The sequence below is a fragment of the Camelus ferus genome, chromosome 12, assembly GCF_009834535.1.
Source record: "Camelus ferus isolate YT-003-E chromosome 12, BCGSAC_Cfer_1.0, whole genome shotgun sequence".
NCBI classification, from domain to species: Eukaryota; Metazoa; Chordata; class Mammalia; order Artiodactyla; family Camelidae; genus Camelus; species Camelus ferus.
The window spans coordinates 27,231,478-27,255,912 of record NC_045707.1 but is presented as its reverse complement, the minus strand read 5'-3'; the positions used below and the strand labels follow the sequence as shown (position 1 = coordinate 27,255,912).

Sequence of the window (24,435 nt, the reverse complement as noted above, 5' to 3'; positions counted from 1 at the left end):
TTCCTTATTCAATTCAGTATATCTCATTCTATATAAGTTTTCTTAACTTTGAATTTGTCTTCTTTGTTGGAATTTGAGCATTGTTAATTAAACATATAATTAATGAAATCATATTCTCTTCTCTTGAAGGGAATGTAGATTTTCTGGAAAAAGGAAAGAGTGTGTGTGTGCGTGCACACACATATATATACATACACAAACACATTTCCTTTTATTAGAAGAAAGAAGGAAATTCATTCCCTATTCCCATCAGATTTTTAAAAATGCTTTTATAGTACGTTATTTATTTATGATTACTTTGGCTAATTGCTGAAGCTATTAATATGAGATGTGGCCAATGAGCAACTTACTTTTTGATGCATTTTTGTGCCTTTTAAAATTGAAATATAGCTGAGTTACAGTGTTATATTTGTTTCAAGTGAACAACATAATGATTCAATATTTCATAGATTATACTCTAAAGTTATTATAAACCATTGGCTATACTCCCTGTGTTGTACAATATATCCTTGTAGCTTATTTATTTTATACACAGGCGTTTGTACCTCTTACTGGCTTACCCCATCTTGCTGTTAATGCATTTTTGATACCAAACATTTATATCAGTTCATTTTGTCATATCACTTTTGAGTTAATATTTTGAAGTCTTTTACATGAAAGATTCCTAGACATTAGAAGGGATACAAAGATGAAATTTCACCTTCAGGAATTCTAAAGACTAGCGAGGAGAAGGGAAAATGTACGTATGTTAAGTAAAAATAGAAGGTGGAAAGGGATACAGGACATGAGAAGGAAGGATCAAGAACTGCAATTGGAGGGAGCGGTGACGACAGGTCAATGGCCATGTGACTTTATCCAGGCTTAGCAGCTGGGCGGAAACTGTGTATGTGAGAAAAAGAGGCAGAAAGATTTGGAAGAATGCTGAATAATTAGAACAAATATGCTATAAAAAGGGTTCAGGTCTTAGAGCCCGTATATCACTGAAGGAAAAAAGGGAGAGAAAGGAAGGTGATATTTTGACTAGTAATATAGGTAAAAATCTAGACACATCAGGAAATACTTGGATTTTGGAGTTTATGATTTAGATAAAAAAGAACATGACATTTTATTTATTATATTATGTTTTGATTTCTTGGAGAAGTTAATAGCATCTTAAAGCTGCTTCCTTATATAAGATAATCTTGATTGATGTTTTTAAAAGAATATTACTATTTGATATGTCAAACGACCTTAAATACACTCATTCATTATGTAAAGTCAAATGAACCATGAAAACTTTTCACCGAAGGAAGCATATTCTAGTTTTTATCTCTGCATATATTCTAATGTTGAAATACATACATATCTTATTCTTAAGAAATGTGAAGTACATACATATTTAAACCTGAATATAAGATTTCTGAAGAAGCTAAATAAATTCCTTCCATTGCTTCAGGTCACCGATATGATGCTTCAGGACAAACCCTATCCTGACTGGGGAAAATCTGCAAGAGCTTTCTGGAAGAAAGGGAATGTTAGGATCATTTTATTCTGGTAAGAGATTGTTTCATTTGTTGACTTACGTCTCACCTCGTTCACAAAGGAGTTGAGCTGGATGCAGTTTTCTTTAGATACATAGAGTTCTATTGAGAGAGAGGCACTTCCAGTGGACACTACGCTCCATTAGAATGATTAAATCCATCATCCTATTTTATGAATTAATCTCTGCTTATACTTTGTTGCATATACCCACTTGCTTACAAGAGACATTTACTGATACAGTAAAGCAAGTAAGTGGTAGCAGAGGTAAGTAGGTTTTTGACTCAGCAAAAGTAAGCTATCATCTTCATCAATGAAATCTGATATAAAAATGTCCCCCGGTAAATACTGAATTTCCAGTATCTTTGACAGAGAGGGAACCTCTTTTCAGATCACATCTGGCTCACTGGCACTTCTTTATGTAATTTCTTTCAGCTCTCCAGCCCAACCATTGCAGTTAGAAAGCAATCCATGTCTTACAGAACTTTCTTTTTTGTGAGGTCAATATTATTTATGGATATTCGAACCAGTTCAGACAGAAACAATAGGAATTTGGAGACAGTGAGTTGGGCCCTTCCCAGGCTGTGTGACACTGGCCAAGCACAGTGATTCCACCTGATGTAGGAAAAGTTATGTCCATAGTCACTCAGAAGCTTTGTAATTCATGAGGACTTGTGCCTCAAAAATTGTATTCTGTTCACCTTTCAAAATGAAAAAAAAATTTGTTTATTTTTGGATTGAATTATGCGGGTTGGTTTTCTCCATTACAAGCTACAAAAATCATGATCACTGAGAACTTGCGGGAAAATATACACTCTGAGCTGCCTTTGTGTTTTAGCACTATTACTGACTGTTGCTGGAGATATATGGCATTTTGAACTCAATTCTTAACAAGTAAACAAAAGTAGACTTTTCAATAATGCTGTAAAAATGAGTATGATTTTGTCGATGTTTATTCACGCCTTTTCTCTATGAGTCAAGAGTGGCCTATATTTACGGCTCATTTAACCTTATTTTTTTCTGTTTCTAAGCTCCCCATATAGCTTGTCTAAATAACATAGAATAATTACAGCAAATATTTATTGACGGTACGATTTGCTCCAGACATTATGCTAAGTACTTAACAGTGTATATATTGACTCATTTAATCCTGACCACCCTATAAGGTAGGGGTTCTTATTATAAACACTGGTCTCTGACTCCAGAACCCCAGTTCTTAATCATTACACTAGACTGCCTCTAGAAAAACAAATGGCGCATTGGTGTGCAAATTCCAAATGATTGTCCTTAATTCTTTTTTAGACAATGGTGCTAAATAAGAAAGTGAGATTCTGGAGAATCATTCCACCCTATAAAATTCTGTACAGGGGTTTTACGAATCATAATTTAAAAGGAGATAGACTCCAATGTTAATAGTATTTATGGGTCATCTCTCTTTTAAAATATCCATTTACTGTTTTTATAGATATTTTGTATTATGTAGTGTATCTTCAAAGGCAGCCCATTGATCACCGTTCAGTGAGGCCAGTTACCGAGGTCACATGCATATTATTTGCGGAGGTGAGCTGTGTATATCCGAATGCCCTGATTAGTGTTGTCATTAGCTACTCTTAATTGCAATTGCTGTTCCAGAGGCGAGAAATCCATACTAGATTTTTCCTCAGTCATCTTAGCACATTTTTATTGGGTGGACTCAAGTCTTTCTATTACCAATCTCTTTTTACGAGTGGGTTTATTTCTGACGTATGTGATAACACAGCCCAATTGGATAATCTAAAGCATATTTTGAATGTGATAAAAAATAATTTCATTAGTCACTGACAAATAGATAATATTCTTGAATGGAGAGCAAACTAAAATTCACACTTGTTCTTGTCATTGTTTCTGTAAAATTACTGATTATTAAATAATATATTTTTGAGATGATTTTTCACTGTTATAGTTCAAAAGCAGTATTTCAAATCATGGAAAGCATAAAACAATTGGAGGCAAATTTAAATGCCACCTTGAACATGTTTTTTCTATTTTATTCAATTCATACAGTTAGATTATCTTGACAAACAGTATTCATGGTTTTAAAAAGGGAAAATCTGATGCAAAAAGTTGAATATGGAAATTATGTGGGAAGCAAAGAAATCTTCTTTTTTGTTCATACTTTTCAGACAAAGAGGATTTAGCAAGTATAAAGGGCATTTGTGTTTTTAGCTCTAGGAGATAAAAATACAGAAGTCATAGGCAAGGTTTTACATGAAATGAAAGAGTATTTACATATTATGCATTACCCACTCAAAGTGAGGTGTTTTCTTATGGTTTTGCCCTAGTTAAGGAAAGAGACATTCGTGTGAAAAAAATCTACAATGGAGAAGAAATTTTGCAAAGAAAAGCTTTTATAGGTTGCAGTGTGATTATGTGTCACCGTTAAACAGTACAACATGCAGTTTTGTTCTAGTAAACTTACTTTTTACCTAAGTGTAGCCATGTTAACTCACAAAGGCCTGTCAGAAACTATTTCATTTGCAGCTCTGTGGCTGAGTCCTTTCTTGATTCTTAGTGATAGATGTCTCTATACTGGAGAACTTGGTTTCTGTTTCTTTCTATTATTGTGCAAAGATGAGTCCGCTATAGCACACGGGCCGTTCGGCCTGGGAGAAGACTAAATTGTGGTTGATTTGAAAACACTAAATGGAAAAGGGCAGAAGGTTCATAGAACTTCCCTTCCCAAGCCGTTTCCCAGCCCTTTCGTTAATTAAAAGGAATAACGATTTAAGAATCTAAATCCTAGTTTTGTGTCGTGCACTGTTCTATTTTCCAGAAGGGCTCCTAAAACCCATTTTCACTCACCTATGTCTGGAGTCTACATAATTGTAGACATAAAAAACAAGTAGTTGGATATTTATGGCGGCTCCCATCTCCCTGCTTTATTTACTCTCTAGAGACCCAATTTATGTGCTTGTGGGGGAAGCATCTAGGAATGATATTTCCCAAAGGCTTAACTTTAAAAAAAAATTAAAGAAGGAAGACGCTCTTCTGTGATGAGTAGAGGAATTGGCAGAAGAAAGGGTTGGGAGAGCCGGGAGTCATTAGGGCTTCACAGATTCTTCAGTTCCTTGCCTTGGAGACACATGGGGAGATTGCACTTTTTCGCCCCCTCTGATCACATGACTTGCGTGGACCTATCAAAGTGTAGGTGAACAAGGCCCGGGTCACTTCTAGGTAGAAGCCAATGAGAGGCACTGAAGGGGGTTCCTTTCTCGGTAGCTGTTGTGGAAGTTTGTGTCTAGCTGGTTCCCTGAATGACCTGAATAAACCCAGCATCCTTAACCACACAGAGGTCGCGTAGTGTGTGCAAGAAACAAGCCTTTGCAAACGTTAAGCAACTGAGATTTGAGAATTGTTTGACACTACAACATAAACCAGCCTGCCCTGGTGTGGGCAGACATTGATCCTTAGAAGTGGAGTGCTGTCACAACAGAAAGCTGAAATGTTTGCCTTAAGGGCTGGACAGCAGATGGCAAGGAAACCAGTGATGGAGGCTGGAAAAGTGGTAATACAGGTGTTACAAGGGCAAAGCATTTGGCAAAACCTGTGGTCTGTGATTACTCAGATGCCTCAAACTTGGGAAATAAAGGGCATTGCTGTGTGCCCTGTGTACAGCAGTCCACATCCATTCCATTCTGATGCATAGAGAAGATTATCTTTTATTTTTTTTTCCTTTTTGGATGATTCATATCTTTATGTTGTAAAAAAAAAAAAAGGACTTTGTCTAGGGCTCTTATGGTTTGGGTGGGCATCTCTCAACATGAGTGTCTTCATTCTCGACTGGGCAATAGATGTAGCAGCTACTGGTTTTCCTGCTTTGAGCATCGTGGCTATGACTAAAGTCTAATGAGGTTGTTTACCTTTGACAAGAAAAGAGCTAATCAAGAAATGATTACTGTCTTAATATATATATGTAGGAGAGTAACATGATGATGATGATGATGACAATAATAATAATAATAAATGTAATAAGGTAATGAAAAGGACCCGAGAATCAGGGGAGATGTCATTCATAAGTGTTTTAGTAATAGCTCTACTGGTATCCGACTGTCTGGCCTCTATGACTACCTTGAGTTTCCATTTTCTTTTCTCCAAAAGGGATGTTTTGTTTTTCTGTGTGACCCCTTTCAGTTCCATAATGCTATTTTCTATTGTAAGCTTGAAGTGTTGGAGAGGGAGTAATTCTGTCCGCTCTGCTCCAGAGAGCAGCATAAGAACTGCTATGGTCTAAATGTTTGTGTCCCTTCAAAATCCTTATGTTGACATCTCAGGGCCCGATGTGATGGTATTTGGAGGTGGGGCCTTTGGGAGGTACTTCGATCATGATGTTGGAGCCCTCAGAAATGGGATTAGTCCCTTTACAAAAAAACGTTCCAGAGAGATCCCAGCCCTTTCCCCCATGTGAGAACACAGCAAGAAGGCGCTGGCTATGAATTAGGAAACACAGCCATATTGGTGCCTTCATCTTGGACTTCTAGCCTCTAGATTTGTCAGAAATAGATTTGTTTTTTATAAGCCACTGGGTACTATGTCATAGCAGCGCAAATGAACTAAGATATGGGCTGATGAGTACAAGTCACATGGGAGCACGTTCAGATACGTGTGTGAAAGAATCCCCTAGAAGGGGAGCCTCTGAGTGCTGACTGAGCCTGCCTGATGAAGTGCTGAAGCCCCCCTCAGTACAAGGAGTCCTACCAGAGCCAGAGGATGTTTCAGGGATGCTATACAAGGATTTTCACAATTGAATGAGACAAAAAAAAAAAAAAGTAAAATTCAGATTTTCATCAAACTTAAAGATTCTGTGACTCGACATTTTTAACTAGAAAGGTATTGCATATTGCTGTATAATAGAGAGGGTACTAATTATTATTTAATGCACTTGGTCTAATTCCATCATTATTATGAGCAAAATTTTTACATTAAGCAATAATTCATGAAAGGTCCCAGGGGCAACTAGATTGTGCAAAGTTTTTTTTTTTTTTTTTTTTTTGCCTCACTTGCCAAATAATAAATTAGCCTGTATCCTCTTGCTGGATGAATTTTGTCTTCTTGCCTTCAGCCTTCCTTCCATCTCAATAAGTCTCTTTACGCAGTAGTCTGTCTTTAATTAATAGCTGCCTCCGTGAGGAAAAGCAGAACATTTTTAGCCCAAATCATGAACTGGTACCTAGTGAATCAGTCACCTTAACTTTAAATACTGCACTAAGTTAACAGGTTCCATTTCAATCTGACGACTTGTCAGCAGAAAGACCTAAGGATATGCTTCAACTGGTTTTCTCGCTGGATGTTAAGTTTCCTACTTCTGGATAAAAAGGTGATTGCTGGTGCATGCCTGTCTTGTCATATTACTTGGAGGTTTTCATTTAAAAGGTAAATTCTGTATTTATGCCCAAGGGATTTAACTCTCAGGCATATAATTATGCCTGGGCGTTAACACAGTCCCATGCCCTTCCAGACCTAATTTTGCTGAATTAAGAGCAAGTCTTGCTTGCATTAACTTATTTAAGGAAATACTTTACTAAGAGCTGAGTATGCTATGAATAGGGTTAGAAGAGCAGACCGGAGTCAGCCGCCTGGCTTTCATTTCCGGCTCTGCTGTTAACTGTGTGCGCTAGTTGTTACTGTTTGTGTTAACTAGTATCATAATATGTTATGTTACGACTGATATTATAAGCAGCAGGTGCTCTGCGTGATGCTGAGAGTACCTCTTTGAGAGAGAAAATAGGGACTCTGACAGCAGAATTTTCTGTCCAGTGAGGAATACGGGGGCAGGAGGCAGTACCACCCAAGGTGCTCAGTGAGCTCTCCGGATGGTTTTGACAGAGCCGAAGTGTAATCTCAGGATAAGCAGGAGGCGGACGGGAGGAAACGCCGTGATTGGTTAGCCACGTGGAGTGAGGCAGAGGGAGAAGGTGCAGCGAAGTGCCGAGTGGCTATCTGAGCAGCTGAGCAGATACTGTGCACTGAGATAGCAGATCCTGGTGGAGGAATAAGTCTTAAACGGGGGCATAATGAGTGTAGTCTTGAACATGTTGAATCTGATACTAACTGAGATGTTTAATAAGCAGGTCTTCATATAGATCTGAAGCTCAGGAGTAAGAGAGTGAGGTCTGAGACAGAAATAAAGCTGACATTTGCATTTGGGTTTATATGATTACCCTTATATAGATGTCATTATCTACAGGTATCAGGTGTTTGAGTGGGTGTAGGGTGAGAATAAAAGATCTGCTGGGATAAACCTGTAGAGGTCTTTTATCTACAGAGAAGACAGAGAAAGATGGGGCAAAAAAAAAAAAAAAAAGAAAAATCCGAAAAGGGAAGATGCCAAGAGATGAGAGACTATCAAAAGACATAGCAGTGTCACTAGTCAAATGCTGGCAATGTATCAAATCAGATCAAAATGCAAAGCATCTAGGGATGGGGTTTTACTCTAAGAGGACCATCCATGATGAGCTTGGCAAGAATGGTTTTCTGGAATGTTGCTGACAGATGCCAGACTTGCACTGGATCAATACACGATTAGGAGAGGAGGAAACCGAACAGTGAGGATGTTCATAAAGTGGGAGAGAAGACTGAAGGGGTAGCTGTGTTTACAAATGAATATTTCCTAGGACAAATGTAATTGTCTTTACGATTTGGCTGTAAATTGATTTGTCTTATCCAGAGCATATTCATTTTTCCCCCAAGAGCTAGAGTTCATTTCACATTATTTGCTGCCCAGGTATTGAATTAAAGCCTCTTCAATTCAATTCTGTGGTGAAAATCTACTAAGCATGTTATTCTCATTTCTTTAGCTGGGAGATAGGGAATAAATAGTTCATAGGGATTTAAATAGAAAAACCTTTAAAAGTTTAATGAAATGTATTAGTCAAAATGGTGACTAAGTTCTCTACATATTTCTGCCCAAATCACATGACTTGAGAGTAGGAATAGCGTCTTACTCACTGCGTCCCCAGCACTTAGCATGCTGCCTGACGCACCATAAATGTTTAAGTACACGCTCACTGAATTAAATTCTTTGGTGGTGACTTTCAGATCTACCATACTCCCTGAAATTCCTGAAAATCCCTTCAGACAGAGGACTTCATTGAAATAATAAATGAATAGTTAAAAGTATTTTGACTTTGTGATTAATGGATGCTTTATAAGATTTAGAATGCTTATGAGTCATTTTTTTCTGAAAAATGTTTGGAAATATTGATTTTTCAGGACTTAAAAAAAAATCATCTTGTCTCCAAATTATGTGCATTACCTACAACGAGAAAGTCCGTTAAAATTCTGTAGGATACGTTACTACAGTGATGTGACATCAGCCCCACGCTGACCCGGAAAGTTTTTAACTTAGGATCTTTTCCTCATCTCTTAAAGGTGAGCGAGGTTTAAGGAAAAGGAATTAAATAAACTGGTGTTAAATTCCTTACTAGTGCCTCCCACTTATAAGCCTTCATTCCAGTTGCGAGAGCCTGAAATAACAATGCTGAGCCCCAGAACAATCCTTCGATTTATGAATATTTGAAAGAAAATGCCCTTTAATAAAGACTTAGAAATACTGCAGAGTTTTTCTGTGTAACAGTTATTGGTAAGACAGAATTATTCCTTTTCTGTCTTAAATATACTCCCCTGAGTCAGGAGGCGTGAGTCATACTTATTAAATTTCTGAAGTGTAGGTCATGTTTTCAAAGGTCCCTGAGTTCGCATATAACAGTGTAAATGCACAAAATTAAAATAGAAGCAGTAAATTCTAGAAGAGAGAAAGCAACAGTTAACCAAGTTTAGTGACTCAATCCTTTTGAGCAGTGTGGGAATCCCTGCCTGTCTTTCCGTTCTTACGGCGTGTGTCCCCAGTCCTGCCATCTCTAACAGGCTGAAAATGCAAGTCTTTGATATCAGCAAAACTCTGGCTATTTCTGTGGCATCATCTGTTAGAAACCCCAGGCATTATTTTCATTCTTGCTATTTGCCCACATCTTCCAGTCACCGCTGGTGAAGTACTTCGAGGTGTTCATCTTCATCCTGCAAATACTTGCAAAGTGGTCACAGTGCAAATGTATTAGAGTGAACTGTGTTTGCTAGCATAAAAGTCCTCCTTAAAAAAAAAAGTTTTGTTTCTGTGTGCTTTGGTCAAAACCTACCTATTAGAATTAAGATTTCCTATTCAGGAGACAATTACCGTATCAGAAGAGCTGCCACTCTTTATTTAAATCACTCCCATCATAACTGTCCCTCAGTTTTTTGCATACTGAGTGGGACACCAACAAGTGTCAGTGTCACTGAGGTACAGCTGGTTGTCTGGTGCCCGCGATTCACTATGGTTCACATCTGGTGCTGAGATCAGTGAGCCACAAACTCAATTTTTGTGGTACATTAGTCACTATTGGAGACTCACAACTGATTGGTTTTCATTCAAGCCAGAATTGTGGGTAACTAATACTCCTATGTTCTCTGCACGGCAGCTCTTTTCCCTTTATCAACTGGAAGTGAATCACTGTTTATTTTGTGAGCCACTGATCAAAATCAAGGGAGGTGCAAAGTGCAGGGCAGAGTTCAGCCAAGACAAGTTGAGGTCTGTGACAGTCTCCATCGGTGTGCAGTTTCTTTCTGGGACCAGACCGCTGCTGTCACCCAGATTCAGTGTGAATTTCCCCCAGCAGTGCTAGTGCCATGATGCCAACTCTTGTTTTCAGAGTATCCTATTCCTGCATTTCCCCTTGCTGGCCAGAGCTCCCTATGCCTTCTCTCTTTAGAAGAAAGGATGGATGCATTAACCAAATTCAAGGCTGAAATGCTTTGATGTATGTTCTTGCATCTAGGAAACTTTCTGATGAACTAGAATGTATAAGCAAGTGTTCCAAATCAGATGAGGCACTCTGAGTTTGTTCTCACATATATATTTATTAACCTGAAGGTTAAATAAAATCTGATTATAGTGGCTGGGCATATGAGTGACCCACATTCCAGAAACCAAATAAGAACCAATGTCTTCACATGTAAGCTGGACAAAGCTTTGCCATTGAATAAAAAAGTAAAACAAAACAAACAAAAAAACCATGCAAGCTTGTCTCATTCATTCGTATTTGTTGGCTGTGTTAGGCATTCTCTTGGGAATGCAATGGTAAATAGAAAACATACATCATTCTTGCCTTCGTGTAGGACTTACTTTCTTTTCTACCAACTAGATCGTTGGTAAGATAGAAATAAGCAAATAAAAATTATATATAAAAATAAGTTCCAGGAAGGAAACAACTATCAGTGACTGGACCCCTTTCCAGTTCTCTTCTTCTTCTGGTCACATTTCTTGGAAAGGTCTCCCATTCTCACTCTCCACCTCGTTATTTACCAATTACATCGTCATCCTGCCCTCCTTCTACTCCATGCTAGTTTCTTACCATCAGTTCTCCTGAATTTCAGCTTTTGTCAGACTGCCAGCGCCCAAACCAGCACTGTTTTCAAGGTCAGTCATGCGTTGGTGACTGTGGCAGGCCATCTTTTACTTAAGGTGGGCAGTTGTGGAAGGACATGGTTGAAAAGTAATGTCTTGACTTTTTTTCATGTCTGTTAAGTCAAACAACGAGGGGACACTTTTCCATATGGGCATTAGGCATCATATGATTTTCTTAAATATGAAATGTCATTTTAACACAAGCAATACTAGTGTGTGAGCAGCGTTTCAGGTGTTTATTTAGATGCAGAATGATACTCCAGAAAGGCACTTTCTCTTCATCTTTTAATTAGTGAATATGTGTTACGTGATCACTTACCTCGCACAGGCCCTCGTATTTCAGTACAAATTTCTGCGTTTTGGAAATAGAAAGAGGAGTTTACGCTTTCAGTGGAAGTGGGTCGAGGAGGAAGGCTGAACGACACATCGAAATTTGGAACAAAATATGCCTCAAGGGGTAAAATAGGACTGTTCTGAGACTTTAGAGGAGACCTGTATTACATAAAGCGTACACCATGGACCGAATGTGTGCGTCTCTCCAAAATTCACATGTTGAAACCTGATCCCCAGTGTGATGGTATTTGGAGGCGAGGCCCTTTGAGAGGGGATCAGGTCATGAGAGTGGAGGCCTCAGTGAATGGGATTGGTGCCCTGACAGAAGAGGCCCCAGATGGCCCCTGCACCCCTCCCACCACGTAAGGACACCGCAAGAAGATGGCTGGGAATGAACCGGGCAGCAGCCCCTCACCAGACTTCGAATCTACTGGTGTCTTGGTCCAGTCTATCATATTTTGTTCTAGAAGCCCAAACAGACTAAGACAGCCCACACAGTCTAGCAGAAGTAGTTCTCTAAATATTTTACTGGTTTCAATTACAACTCTAATGTTTTTATTTTGAAATATTTCTGACTTACAAAGTTATAAGGAATAGTGCAAAAAAAATTCCTGTTTAGCTTTCATCTATGTGCCCCAGCAGACAAATTTGTAAGACATTTGCTGGATCATTCTTTGTCACTCACTATGTAATTAGGGAATGATAATGTACCAATATTAATTTCTTGATTTTTCTAGTTAGGCTGCTAGCAGGCTAGAAAATGCCCTTATTTTAGGAAAGGATAAATATTTTATTATATTTCCTAAGACTCTTTTCTTCCAGGAAAGAGTAAATACTTTATTGTATTTCGTAAAGCAAGGATATTTTCTCACACAGTCCAGTAATCACAATCAGAAAATTAACATGGGAAAAATACTTTAACTTACAGACCTTCTTCAAAGTTGGCCAATTGTCTCAATAATGTTCTCTATAGAAAAAAAGAAAGGGAGAGAGATAAATAATAAAAATGAAAAGACTGTTTTGTTTTCATCTGGTTTGGTACTCAGTACAGAAACATGCATTTATTGTCAAGCCTCTTTAGAATTTTTTTAGTTGCAAATTCTTTTATGGGTGCGGAAATAAAATATTTTCACTAATTGATAAAGATTATTGGAACTCTTTCAAGATTTGATGAGCTTTAGACAACATATCATATCCTATGAATATTTTCATACACATTTAGGAATTGAATATATTTTTAGTATAACACGTTTTCAATTTGGCTCAGTGAACTTTTGAAAAGTAAATGTTGCTCTCTGCCAGTCTTCTTTAAACCTGTCTTCATGTTTGTCTTACGTAGTTCAGAATCAGCAATACTTTTAAGCAAGCATTCAGTAAGCTGCTAAAGTAGACTCCGTGATAGGCTAGGATTGCGGGAGACAGAAAAAATTTGAATCATGATCCCAGCTCCCAAGATTCATGCAAATGATTTGGGCAAGTCAAAACACACATAAAGACAATGAATGGCAGCTAACACGAGATGGTTTGTGAACAAAAGTGATCTCATGTTGACCATAAGTTGCATTTGGAAATGGAACCTTACCATGGAGGATTAAGGTAGTCATGGAAATAACCATGGAGGAAGTTGGATCTAATTAGACCCTTGAAGAGAGCAGAGGTCAAGAAGAAGTGCAGAGAAGTAGAACCTTCAGATGATGGAAGCTCTAGCAAAAAATAGCAAGAGCAGTCTTATAGAAGATTGGAACAGTCGGTATTCTCAGGTCCAGATGGGTACCTGGCTAAAAGAAAGCTTTTTTTTTTTTTTTTATGGATATTAAGAATCTTGTCACAGGACTGGGGTTTCAGAGCAGGAATTGCCCACATTTCTTAGAGGCACTGGGTTACTGAGCAGGTGCGTTACACATGTGGATTTACCTGAAAAGGTAAGACTGCCTCTTAGGAACTGCCCAAAGCCTGCTGACCATAGCTAGACTCAGAACTAAAGCAACAGTGTTGACCCCATGCTGAGTCCCCTGGGGTTGAGTCAGGTACTTAAAATCCTCTAATATCCAATGAGAGACAAAGATTTACAGTTTAGGCTTTTATTCCCAATCATGCCAAGAAAGTCTGCATTTTTGTGGTTTTCTTACCATGATTTTCCAACTGTGAGTTGAAGGAAAGGACCATGTTTTGTTTTGCTCAGTCTTCCCAGGGTCTGCTAACTAATAAATATTTGTTCAATTGCTGATGCCAGAATAAATGAGTGCAATCTTCCTTAGTAAACAAAACTAGAACCTTCTATTTTTTTTTACTTATTTTTTTTTCAGTAGAGAGTTGCTCCGGAAGGAGGGCATCCTGGTGGGTAGGACTCACGTACACAAGCAGCCCCAGCTTCATCCCTTGGGGTCTCGTCCTCCTCTTGGGCTTGTCTCATTTGCATTACAGCTGCCATCATTTCATCACAACCAGGACCACGCACAATAAGAAACACATTCTTCCTTTCTCTTTATCAAAGTTAACAGAGCCCAGTCTGACACATTAAAAAAGATCAGAAAGAAGTATCTTCAGAATGTGAAGATGTCGTAAACACAGTCTGGTATCTTACATACAGGTCTGTGATCCTCTGCTGTCTCCTCACTTCCAGCATTTGAACAATTTCAGGGACTTTCTACCTTTTTCTGCTTGCTGTTTTGCCTGATTCTTTGTGGTTCAGGCCACCCTATTTCTGGCTGTAACGGAGTCCTTTTGGAGGAAGTCTGGCAGAGTGTTACAATTATCTTTCCAGTTGTTCGTCCGAGTTACTGGCAGAGTCTGGTGACTAATCCAGTAGCTGTTACTTCAGCCAGAGTATTATATGTGAACTGCATAGGAGCCCATGTAAGAATCTCCATGTAAGAATTAGCACTAGCGTCAAGTCCTTTTTATTTAACTCTCAGCCACAATACCTTTCAGTCATTTCCTCAACATTGAAATCTCCTTTAAGTCTACTCCAAAATGACGATCATTTATCGAGGGCTTCCTGTTTGCCCAGGACTGGGCTTTTCACAGTCATTGTTTTATTTAATCCACACCACCACTCCGCAAGGTCATTATCATTATTATCTGAATTTTAAAGTAAACCTGCGGCTTAGGTCGCATGGCTGGTGTGCAACACAGCTGGGATTCAAGGAACACAGCTGGGATTCAAGGGCAGACAGGCTGACTTGACAGCCTGCATGATACTGCCCTAAGTGGTTTCACTTATTCCGAGATTTTAAAACATTTAGCACAGCTAATAGTGATGAGTGATATTTTTCTCACAAAACGTTGCTATAACCCTTTCTTTCTTCTTGCAAATGAATTTGGGTTGACCAAACAGACAAAGTCCAAGACTCCTTTGAGTTTATCTACTTATGTTCTCATACCCTCATATTATTGACAAAGAAATTGAAACAAAAGTCAATTCAGTGACCTCCCCAAGGTCACAAAATTAATTAATGTCTCTATGGCAATGAACACTCAGGACTATAGATACCCAGTTTAATATTTTTTTCCTGCGTCACATTGCTTCCCCATATTATTTTTTTAAACGATATAATTCAAACTAAAAGAACTTGCTGATGATTGGATATGCTGAAATAACAACTCTTATAAGCCGATAGTAATAATCAGAACATTCTGTGTCGTTTAAATTAATGTAATTGTACATCATTTTCTCTCAGTGACAGGAATTAGGCAAGAAGGAGATGTACAATATGTAGTTTAATATGCCAATAAAGCATGATGTACTAACAGAACCTTCACTTAAGTGCGCCTATGAAAATCCCATTGTCATTTTTCTTGTTTTGTCTTCAGGAGTTTCAAGGACTTGATTTCTTTAAAACATATTTGCAAGGTTGAAAATAAAGATTACGGTTGATGACCTAAAGGCTGGACTAACAACTGCAACAAAGCCCACCAGTTTACTAGGGGACATTACAAGTGAGAAGATATTGAACATCATAGTTAGTCAAAGAAGGGCTCCACTCCTCGAAAAATAATGAGTTCAGTATTCCTGCAGAAAGTATCTGCCAGAGAGAGAGAATACTCCAGCACTGACTGCAAGAATAGACTAAGTGATACCCAATGTTCTTTATGTTCTAAAATTCCATGATTCCGGGTAGACATAGTTATCTAACGTCAACTATGTGTTTGGACATGCGTGAAGTGCTCAGAATAATGATTAATGCAACTCAAAGTAACGTGGTAAGGAAACATTCATTTTGGCATGCTTATTTTGTGGAATGCTGTCCAGCTACTAGAAGCTATGCTTTGGCAGGGATATTTAAGAACTCAGGAGAATTGAAGATAAAAACAATATGCTGATCTAAGTAACTTTGGGAAATTGTTTTGACTGGGAATGGAAAGACAAGACAAAGGGAACTGGATATGAACGATTGTATTTTAGTTGGTAGAGTTATTTCTCATGGGCACTTGGGTTAACAGTTCTGAGCCTCCTTCACAGGTATACTGGGACTGATCAGTGAATAAATGAATGGTGCACAGTGGAAGCAGATTTCTCACTGTGGAAGAAGGAAGCTACAGATAAGCCAGGAGGGTAGGGGTAGGCTACAATGAACAATGTGGAACTAGATTAGGCAGAAACATCAGTATAAACTCATGTTCAGCTTAATATAGAGGCAGATGGATACTTACAGAAATAATTTTAGGTATAGTTTGTGTATATGGTAAAATATGTATAGAATATATATGGTTACATATATTTCCTATTCTGTGTGCCAAGCGGGCTTAGACAGAATGACATTCTGGTAGCAAAGAGCACACCCAGGGCCCAAACGTTGCTCTCCAATAAAAAGAAAAAACCAGGCCACTTGGGAGAAATGGCTGACTTGAGGTCAGGGTCAGAGAATATAAAAAATGATCCTGGAGTATCTTGTACAAGAATTTAAGGAAGTGTTCAAAAACAAAATGATGGAGGCATTTCCAAGGGACTCATGAGTCAACTTGAAAATACTCCCAATGGCCAAAGTTTAGAACAATTTGATCAACAAAGTAAACGAAAGAGTAACTAGATTATAATCCAAAGTATCAAATAAATAGTCTTGAGTCCCTACTAATATCAATAAAACATTGAATAAATCTTTGGGGAAGAAGATAGAAATTCCCCTTGTAGAAGAATTCTGTATAATTTATGTAGAAACTCCTCCCTTCAAGATAGTGAAGCCTAACTTACCCTGTGAGTCTAGGCTGAAGTCTGTGTCTTGCTTCCAAATAGCAGATCAGGGAAAGAGGGAACAAGCAACGTTACAGTGGAGAAACCCAGCAGACATTACCCCAGCTCAGTGTTCAAGGTAACATTGTCCCTGGTGAGTCATGTTGACAGCATATAGAAGGAGACCCCTTACATCTCTAAGATATTGTCCTATTATAAGCATTTTATGTTGACTTGGGCTCAATTTTTGAAATACTGTATTTTCATTAGATCAGAAAGAGAAAAGAAAAGGCCATCTATCCCCTTTTCTAACAATCTGAGGACACTTCTCCCAAACTGTTAAGTAAATTTCAGTTGTTTTAGGAGGAGATTTTAATGTTGTCTACTTCTGGATAGACCTCAAGGTTGCAGCAGCCACAGGCTTCATATGGCCACTGTTCTAGCCTTAGAATAAAATTCAAACTATGGACTTTTCCATTTATTTACTGATATCATTTCTATCTCAATGTAGAGATATCACAAACATATACATATATATACAGTAGGTATGCAAAGAAGTTAGAATCTATTGTGATCTCTAACTGATCATGTCTTCCTTATAAGCCTATGTCTAGCTATTAGGATTTGCAAGTGTGGGAGACCATCCCAAAAATTTCAAATAATAGTGAATGATGCCTTTGAGGCTTCGTGTCCTAATGGTCACTTTTAGAGGACTCAGTCTCATTTAGTTAAGTCTGTAGATTTTGGGTTAATGTTCAGTTTTTCAGATCTCTGTCCCACTCCCCCTCTTGACTTTCTTTCCTTGCTGGATCATGATAGAGGAGAGGAAATTCTCCGTGTCTTTGCTGATATCCTCAGTGGACATGTTGGTTTAGCCTTAGCTGTGAACAGTGATGGCTGAGGTACAACTGATTCTATCTGACCTTTAAGTCCTTTTCTAGTTATGAATTCCATTCACCTCTCCCCACTCAAGTCTCAACAGTCCCTTTGCCTTGACTGCAGGCTTCTGCTGTCCTTTCCAGGGGGTCTCTGGGGCAGGTTTAATCTCTCGTACCTAGCCCCGTCCCTCTACAGATGCCCTAAAGCTGCGACATCATTCTTTCTCAGGAAAGACCTGCCACCTTCTTTAGACTGCAGCCAGAGAAGCCGTGGTGTGCTTGAGTGCTTTCTTACCTATCTGGTCATTTCTGCAGGTCACCACTGCCTCCTTAGAGGGGACCCGGTGGTGTAGGGGAGTAAGATGCTTGCTGTCTGGTCTCTTTGTCCTTCTATCCCTCTTTTACTTCTAATAGTCTATGGCTGGAAGGGCCGATTTCTCCTATTTCCATGGGCAGGAATTTCCCCTACATTGTTTCCATCCTATGTTATCTCTACTCCTGTGTTCAAGTCAGCCAGGCCTCTTGATAGAGAAACCCGGAGATATTAGAAACTGGGAATTACCAAGGATAGCAAGGCCTTTTCAAAAACAGGGGACTTCCTGGGATGTGACCCATCAACACAGCTGCCCCATATCTTACTAACTTTGTACTGTCTACAAAGTTGAGTGTTCTGTCACCTTTTTTGGTAAATATTCCTCCCCCCATTCCCTAACCCTTATAGCTCCCCATCTGATTCAAGGAAAATACCTGTAACTTCATTTCTATTCCCATTACCTGCCTTTGCCTGGACTCCCTTATCCATTAACACACAGGTACAACACCCATGCATTGCACACATGTGCACACATACTTACATGCACACATCCTCATGCATACATAAATCACATAAGCCCACACATACATACACTCACACAGGCAGGCACACACAAATGTATACGGAATTGATCAGAATCCTTGGTCCATGACAACTTCATCATTGACCCATGCAAGACCATCTTTTATCTGTACATTTAGACGAAGTCAATCTTAGACATTACAGATGTCAATCATTGTCAATAAGAACCCACACAGTACAACACTTTAAACTGGACTCTTGTTCCATCTACCTCAAACCTACATACTCACTGATAACCTTTCTCTACCCCCTTCATCAGTGCCAAGTCCAGAGCAAAGGGGCGTCAGGAATGAGTAATTTTTTTTTTAAGCATATATATTTTCAACAAAGTCTTAGTCTAAAATGAAATTACCTTTGGCAAGATTTCAAGTATGAGAAAGCATGTGAAGGAGGATTTGGAAGTCACTGGAAACCTCATTTTTGCCTCTGAAACCCTACCGTGTAAGTGCAATTCCCCAGTCCCTTAGTGCGTGAGGCTAGCTTTGCTTCTGAGTATTTTTTTTCATATTGAAGTATAGTCAGTTACAGTGTGTCAGTTTCTGGTGTACAGCATAATGTTAAGATTGGCCAAAGTTAAAGATAAAGAAATGATACTAAAGGCAGTAAGAGAAAAACAAAAAGTTAGTTTCAAGGGAACCCCCAAGAGGCTTTCAGCTGATTGCGCTACACCAACACTGCTGGCCAGAAGGGAGCGGCAAGATATATTCAAAGTCCTGAAGGAGAAAAAGTTGAATATTCTTTTAGTAACCAAACCAGGCCAGAGGCAATGCGATTGACTGACTGTGATAAATCAGTGAGTGCAGCTGTCATTGCAGGAAAAATGGAGAACTTCAAAAATATCACGATAGCTTTGTCCTGCCTAGGCCCCCTGCATTTCAGTCTTCCTCAGCGTCCTCTTCTCACACCTCCTCCAAGCTGTCATCTTCTGGAAGCTGTCTTCTGGAAGCCACCTATCCCACCAGGCTTCCGCCCTTCCTTCCATCCATAAGGGACGGGAATGCTGAGCTCAGTGCCCCAAGATATGCGTCATTTACTTGTATCTTCAGCTTTGGTTAAGTAAGATCACGACAGTACCGCATTTTCACGTGTTTTGGTGTGGAGCGGTAAATTCGGGGTAGGAATGGGAACAAAGACTATATGTTGAGAGAAAAATACTTTGTTGTATTCAAAGGAGAAAGAATACACCGCTTTTAGGTGTCGCCTCCCACTTCTAAAATACTGGCCGGGATTCTCCTGTAATGTGTCATGAAGAAACTTAGTACTTAATGAAATGAACTTTGAGTATCACAGAAAGGAAATGACAGGCCGAAAAACTGCCATGAAATTACATTAAAGTGTACTTGGCGTGCATTTGAATTACCCCAGACGTGTTGCAAAAATAGTGCAGCAGGAGAGTTGCTGGAATTAAAAGAACAGAATGTTGCCAAGGTTGAAACTATCAACGACAGTTGAATATGTTTTTTTTTCACCCCTGTGAATAAATGAGCTTATATTTTTCCCTTTTAGCATAAAATGTAAATATATACATGTGTAAAATCATATAATCTTCAACTGGATTCTAATTTCACATCTACATTTTACATGAAGACACTTCATTATTTGCTACCATTAAAGCAATTTTAGTATATAAATATCTTCATTGGTCACTTTGCCATAGTATATTGTTTTATGCAAAATAGTGTAGTGCCAGCTTCAGGTCTCAGGAGGTTAATGAATAGACACTGAGCATCACTGCTCATAGCAAATCTATCCTAGCTGTGGAAGACTCCAGTTAAGCTATCCCTGATTATCTGCTCTATAGGAACATTCCTTAACAAAGTTGTGCCCACAGTGGGTTAAATTTACTCGCCTGGATTGTGGGAAGGAGAGAGGGTACTAATATCTCTGAGACTCTACTAAGGTTGCTGTTTTCATGCTGAAAATGAAACCCAATGAGCTGGATGGTATTATCCCTGTAATATACAGCAAGAAACGCGGGTCTATCTAACTAATGTCTTTAAAAACAGTTTTAAACACCCATACTCACCTCCGTTTCACCTCATCATGCTGCTTATAGCTTCTACATCGACATGGTGCTCTAAATATTTCATGAAAGAATTAGGAAAAAGTAACGTAGCCCCCTTCAAGAAGCGTTTTTGTCCTTTGGGGGAACCTCCACCACGACCGGGAGTCAGGCAGAATGCCGACCAGGGCTGGTTCAGAGGTTGTCCTTCTGCACCTAATTCACAGTCTGTCCAGGTCCCGTGGCCATCTCCTCCATGTCAGTGGGCGTTGGACTGGGACGTGGGCTCTGTTTCTGGATGAGAATGAGTTGGGGGGCAGAGATAAAGGTCATTGGAAATGCCCTTAAAAATAGCATAGATGGAATGAATTCTTTCTTTCTAAGTAGGGTGTAATGTGCAACCAGCAGACCTCCTGGGTTTAGTATCATAGATTTTCTTCCACCCTGTAGTGGGGAGAGTCTACCTTACTTAGACTCCAGTGAAATCAATAAATATATTGAACTGAAAACATCTCTATCTGTATGTATAGGTATATAGATAGACAGATCAATATATATTATATATAATATAATATAGATAATACATATATAACATATATGCAGATATCATATATATGTTTTATGGGCTGAATGTCTCCCCAAAATTCATATTTGAAGTCCTAACCCCCCAGTACCTCAAAAATATGACTGTATTTGGAGACCAGGTCATTAAAGAGGTAATTAAGTTAAAATGAGGTCATTGGGGTGGGCCATATTCCGATATGACTGACATCCCTATTAGAGGAGGAAGCTAAGACACAGATACACACAGAGGGAGGATCATGTGGAGACACAGGGAGAAGACAGAGGAGAGAGGCCTCAGAAGAAACCAGCTCTGTCGGCACCTTGATCTTGGACTTCTAGGCTCCAGATTTGAGAAAAAATAAATTTCTGGTGTTCGTGTCACCCAGTCCCTGGTACTTTGTTGTGGCAGGCCTAGCAGACTAAATCACGTGTACAGTATAAATATAAAAATCAGCCCAACTAGTTCCAGTCCCCGAACAATGAATTTTTTTAAATATAAATAGTTAAATAATACAAAAACAACGTAATATTGTGGATTTTTTGCAAAGACAATTTCTAGGGCCTGGATGCCTTTGGCTCATTGCCTGTTGCGCCCAATCTCCCCCGTATTCAATATTTGCATTACAGAGTCACAGCGGTTGTGGATTTGCAGAAACATGACCCTGGGGGCACTTTATTATTTGCAGTCATGAAAGAAAAGATTCAATCATGTTTAGTCTATTACACTTAACGAAAGCCAGAAATGGATTATTAGATTTTTGAAATATTTGCAAGTTGGGGCAAAATGGGTTTTCAAGTTAGCTAGAAATTCAGTTTACTCAGACAGCTTTTTCTGCCTAATCATGTGTTAAGTAAGGCAAAGCCGACTTTACTGAAAACAAACCTTATATTTAACTTCTATATTTGAACAATAGTACTGACTTACATGCTTTGTATTTCTAGCGTGCTTTACACTCTATAAAGGACCTTTCAAGGATTGTCTCCTCTTCCGTGAAGCCTTCCAGGCTCTGCAAGTAGATTCAGGTCCGTTGGCTCTCATGTCCCTCAGCTCTGTCTCTGTTCCAGCTTTCACTGTGCCATCATGTGGTTTGTTTACTTACATGTTAATCTCCTCAAAGGCAGTGACTAAGCCTATTCATGTTTCTGTTCCCAGGGCCCAGCAGAGCTCTTGGCACACAGCAGGTGTCCAGTAAACGTTTGTGGAGCTTCTTATGCCTTCCCAGAAATAGTATTTTTACAGCTGAAGAATCCAAGAGCCAGAAAGTTTAATTGACAAGTCAGGTTAGGGAGAGACCCCCCAAACCGGAAGTTGGGATGGGGGAGGCAGTGATACGGGAACGTTGGTGGGCAGTCCGAGGCTGGATCACCTTAGGGGTTGAGATTTTGTTCTAAGGGAGATGGAAAGCCATGGATGGCTTTTAAACAGATGCACGATGTAACTTCATTTACATTTTTAAAGGTTGCTCAGGCTGCTGAGGGAAGCAAGGAGACCAATTAAGAAGGCATTACAGGCACCCTTGAGAGAGACATGGGTGATGTCTCAGGAAGCAGCTGAGATGAAAAGATGTAGATTGGTTCCAGATGTATTTTGGAAGGAAAACCGACAGGATTTGTTGACGTTTTGGACATGAGGGGGTTATTTATTAATTTAACAAATATTTATTACCTGTGGTGTGTCAGTCACTGAGTTCAAATCTGAACAGAGATGAGAAAAACCAGATAAGATACCTGCTGTCAGGACTTGCAGTTTACCTTCTGATGGGATTGGACAGACAAAACCAGACAAACAAGCAAATAAGTAAGAAATTCATAATGGTTTTTGCCAGAAGGAGGATAAAACATGGTGGTGACCCAAAGAGCCCACTTTAAATTGTATGGTCACAGAAATTCCCATGGATGCTTAATTCAAGCACTGAAATTCCCATGGATGCTTAATTCAAGCACTGAATGAGGAGAAGGAACCAGCCACATGAAGATCTAGGAAAAAGCAGCACATGCAGAGGAAATGGTTCATGCAAAAGCTTGGCAGGTTCCAAGGATAGAAAGGAGGCCAGTGTGGCTTACAGGGAGTGAGAACATTGCCGAGTCTTTTGGGATCAAGTAGGTCTAAGAGGCAGGACGGGGCAAGAGGTGGGGTGGAGCTTGTGGCTCGCCCTAAGGAGTGGGGCAGAAAGACATTGTGAGATTTTAGTCAGTTTTTTTTTTTTAAGTCACTCTTGTTAACTACATAGAGGATGGATTGTAGGAAAGCAACATGAAAAATGGTGACCTGGACAAAACACGCAGTGTTGGCTTGTGCCAGGATGGTAGCGGTGGAGATGAAGAGGTACACATAGATTCAGGATCTGTCTTGGAGGGAAAATAGATGGAAGGAGTAACAGATGGAAATGATCCAAAGATGCCGTGGCCTTGAGCACCCGGGCAGCTGAGGATGCCATTCAGAGATGGAGAATTGGCAGAGGAGCAGATCTGGAGATGAGAATCAAGATTTCTCTTTGAACAGGTGTCTATTTAAACACTCAAGTCATTACGTCAAAGAGGCTGATTATCAGATAAAGAAAAGGAAAAGAGGAACCTTCTAGAGTTTCTGATTTGAGCAATTGAAGTATTAAATGTTAAGTTGAGATGCCTATTGAACATTGTGTTGGAGACACTAATGAAACAGCTTATGTGGACCATTCTGCCTTGAACGAATCAATAGCAAACAAAATCAGAAACCCAAACTCTGTGTTTCTGATGAGTAGCACCACACCATCGTGACCTCCCATCGGTTCACAGGATCACAGATCTGCCCCAGAGGGACATGTGCTCGTTGAGCGCAGGGGGATGTACCATGCTGGAGGAAAGGGCACACAGCACAGCTCACGCATGTGGACGGGGGTTCTGGAGCAACTCACTTCCAGATTCCCCCACCTCCCATTTTTCACTTTTCTAGAACCATCTTTTGACTCCCTCTAATCCTTGGGAGCCTTTCCCTCACCTCTGTCTCCTTGCTTTGTCAAGCTGGTGGAGACAACAGATAGGCTTCTATTTCCAACAACTCCATGGTTGATAAGATAGCCTTTGGGAACAATAATTAATGTTAGCAAGTGTTAACTACACTGGAAGAAAATTTATGGTAGATTATATTTGAAGGTGTTGGGGAGAAAAAATGTTACTCTCTATTCCAGTGCTTTGAATAGGGAGCCACCTTCAACACATAAATCAATGGAAATATTTACTTATAAAATTAACATAAACCAAAGTAATTTTCCATTTTAAAAATCCTCCTTTGTTCCATTTTGTGAGCTACTTAACTCTGCAGTCACATTCCTGATGCATGTGCTAATGATGAGCTTTTAGGTACATCACCTCCAAGCACCCGAGTATCCTCATTCCAGTTTCAGATTCGGTATCAAGCCACTGTTATGACCTGAGTGTAAGGTGTTTTTGTACTACCTCATTTAATCGGCACATCAACTCTGTGAAACAGGACTGTTACTCTGGTTTTGTACATGAGGAAAAACATAGGCTGAGAGTGGTCCACGATTTGCTTGATGCCATGTAGTTAGTAAGTGGAGGAGCTGACACCTGTTTCTTTCTTTTGAATCATGATCG

At 39.4% G+C, this 24,435-nt stretch overlaps 1 protein-coding gene across 6 annotated transcripts in view; it reads left to right on the top strand.

Annotated features, from left to right (window-relative positions):
- The window catches only part of TMEM117 (transmembrane protein 117), a 441,432-nt gene that overhangs the window by 294,900 nt on the left and 122,097 nt on the right, over positions 1-24,435 (top strand). For all 6 annotated transcript variants that reach the window (XM_032493269.1, XM_006190295.2, XM_032493270.1 and 3 more), the window contains one exon: positions 1,436-1,533. In XM_032493269.1, coding sequence (XP_032349160.1) covers positions 1,436-1,533 — 98 coding nt within the window. The remainder of the gene's footprint in view (positions 1-1,435; positions 1,534-24,435) is intronic.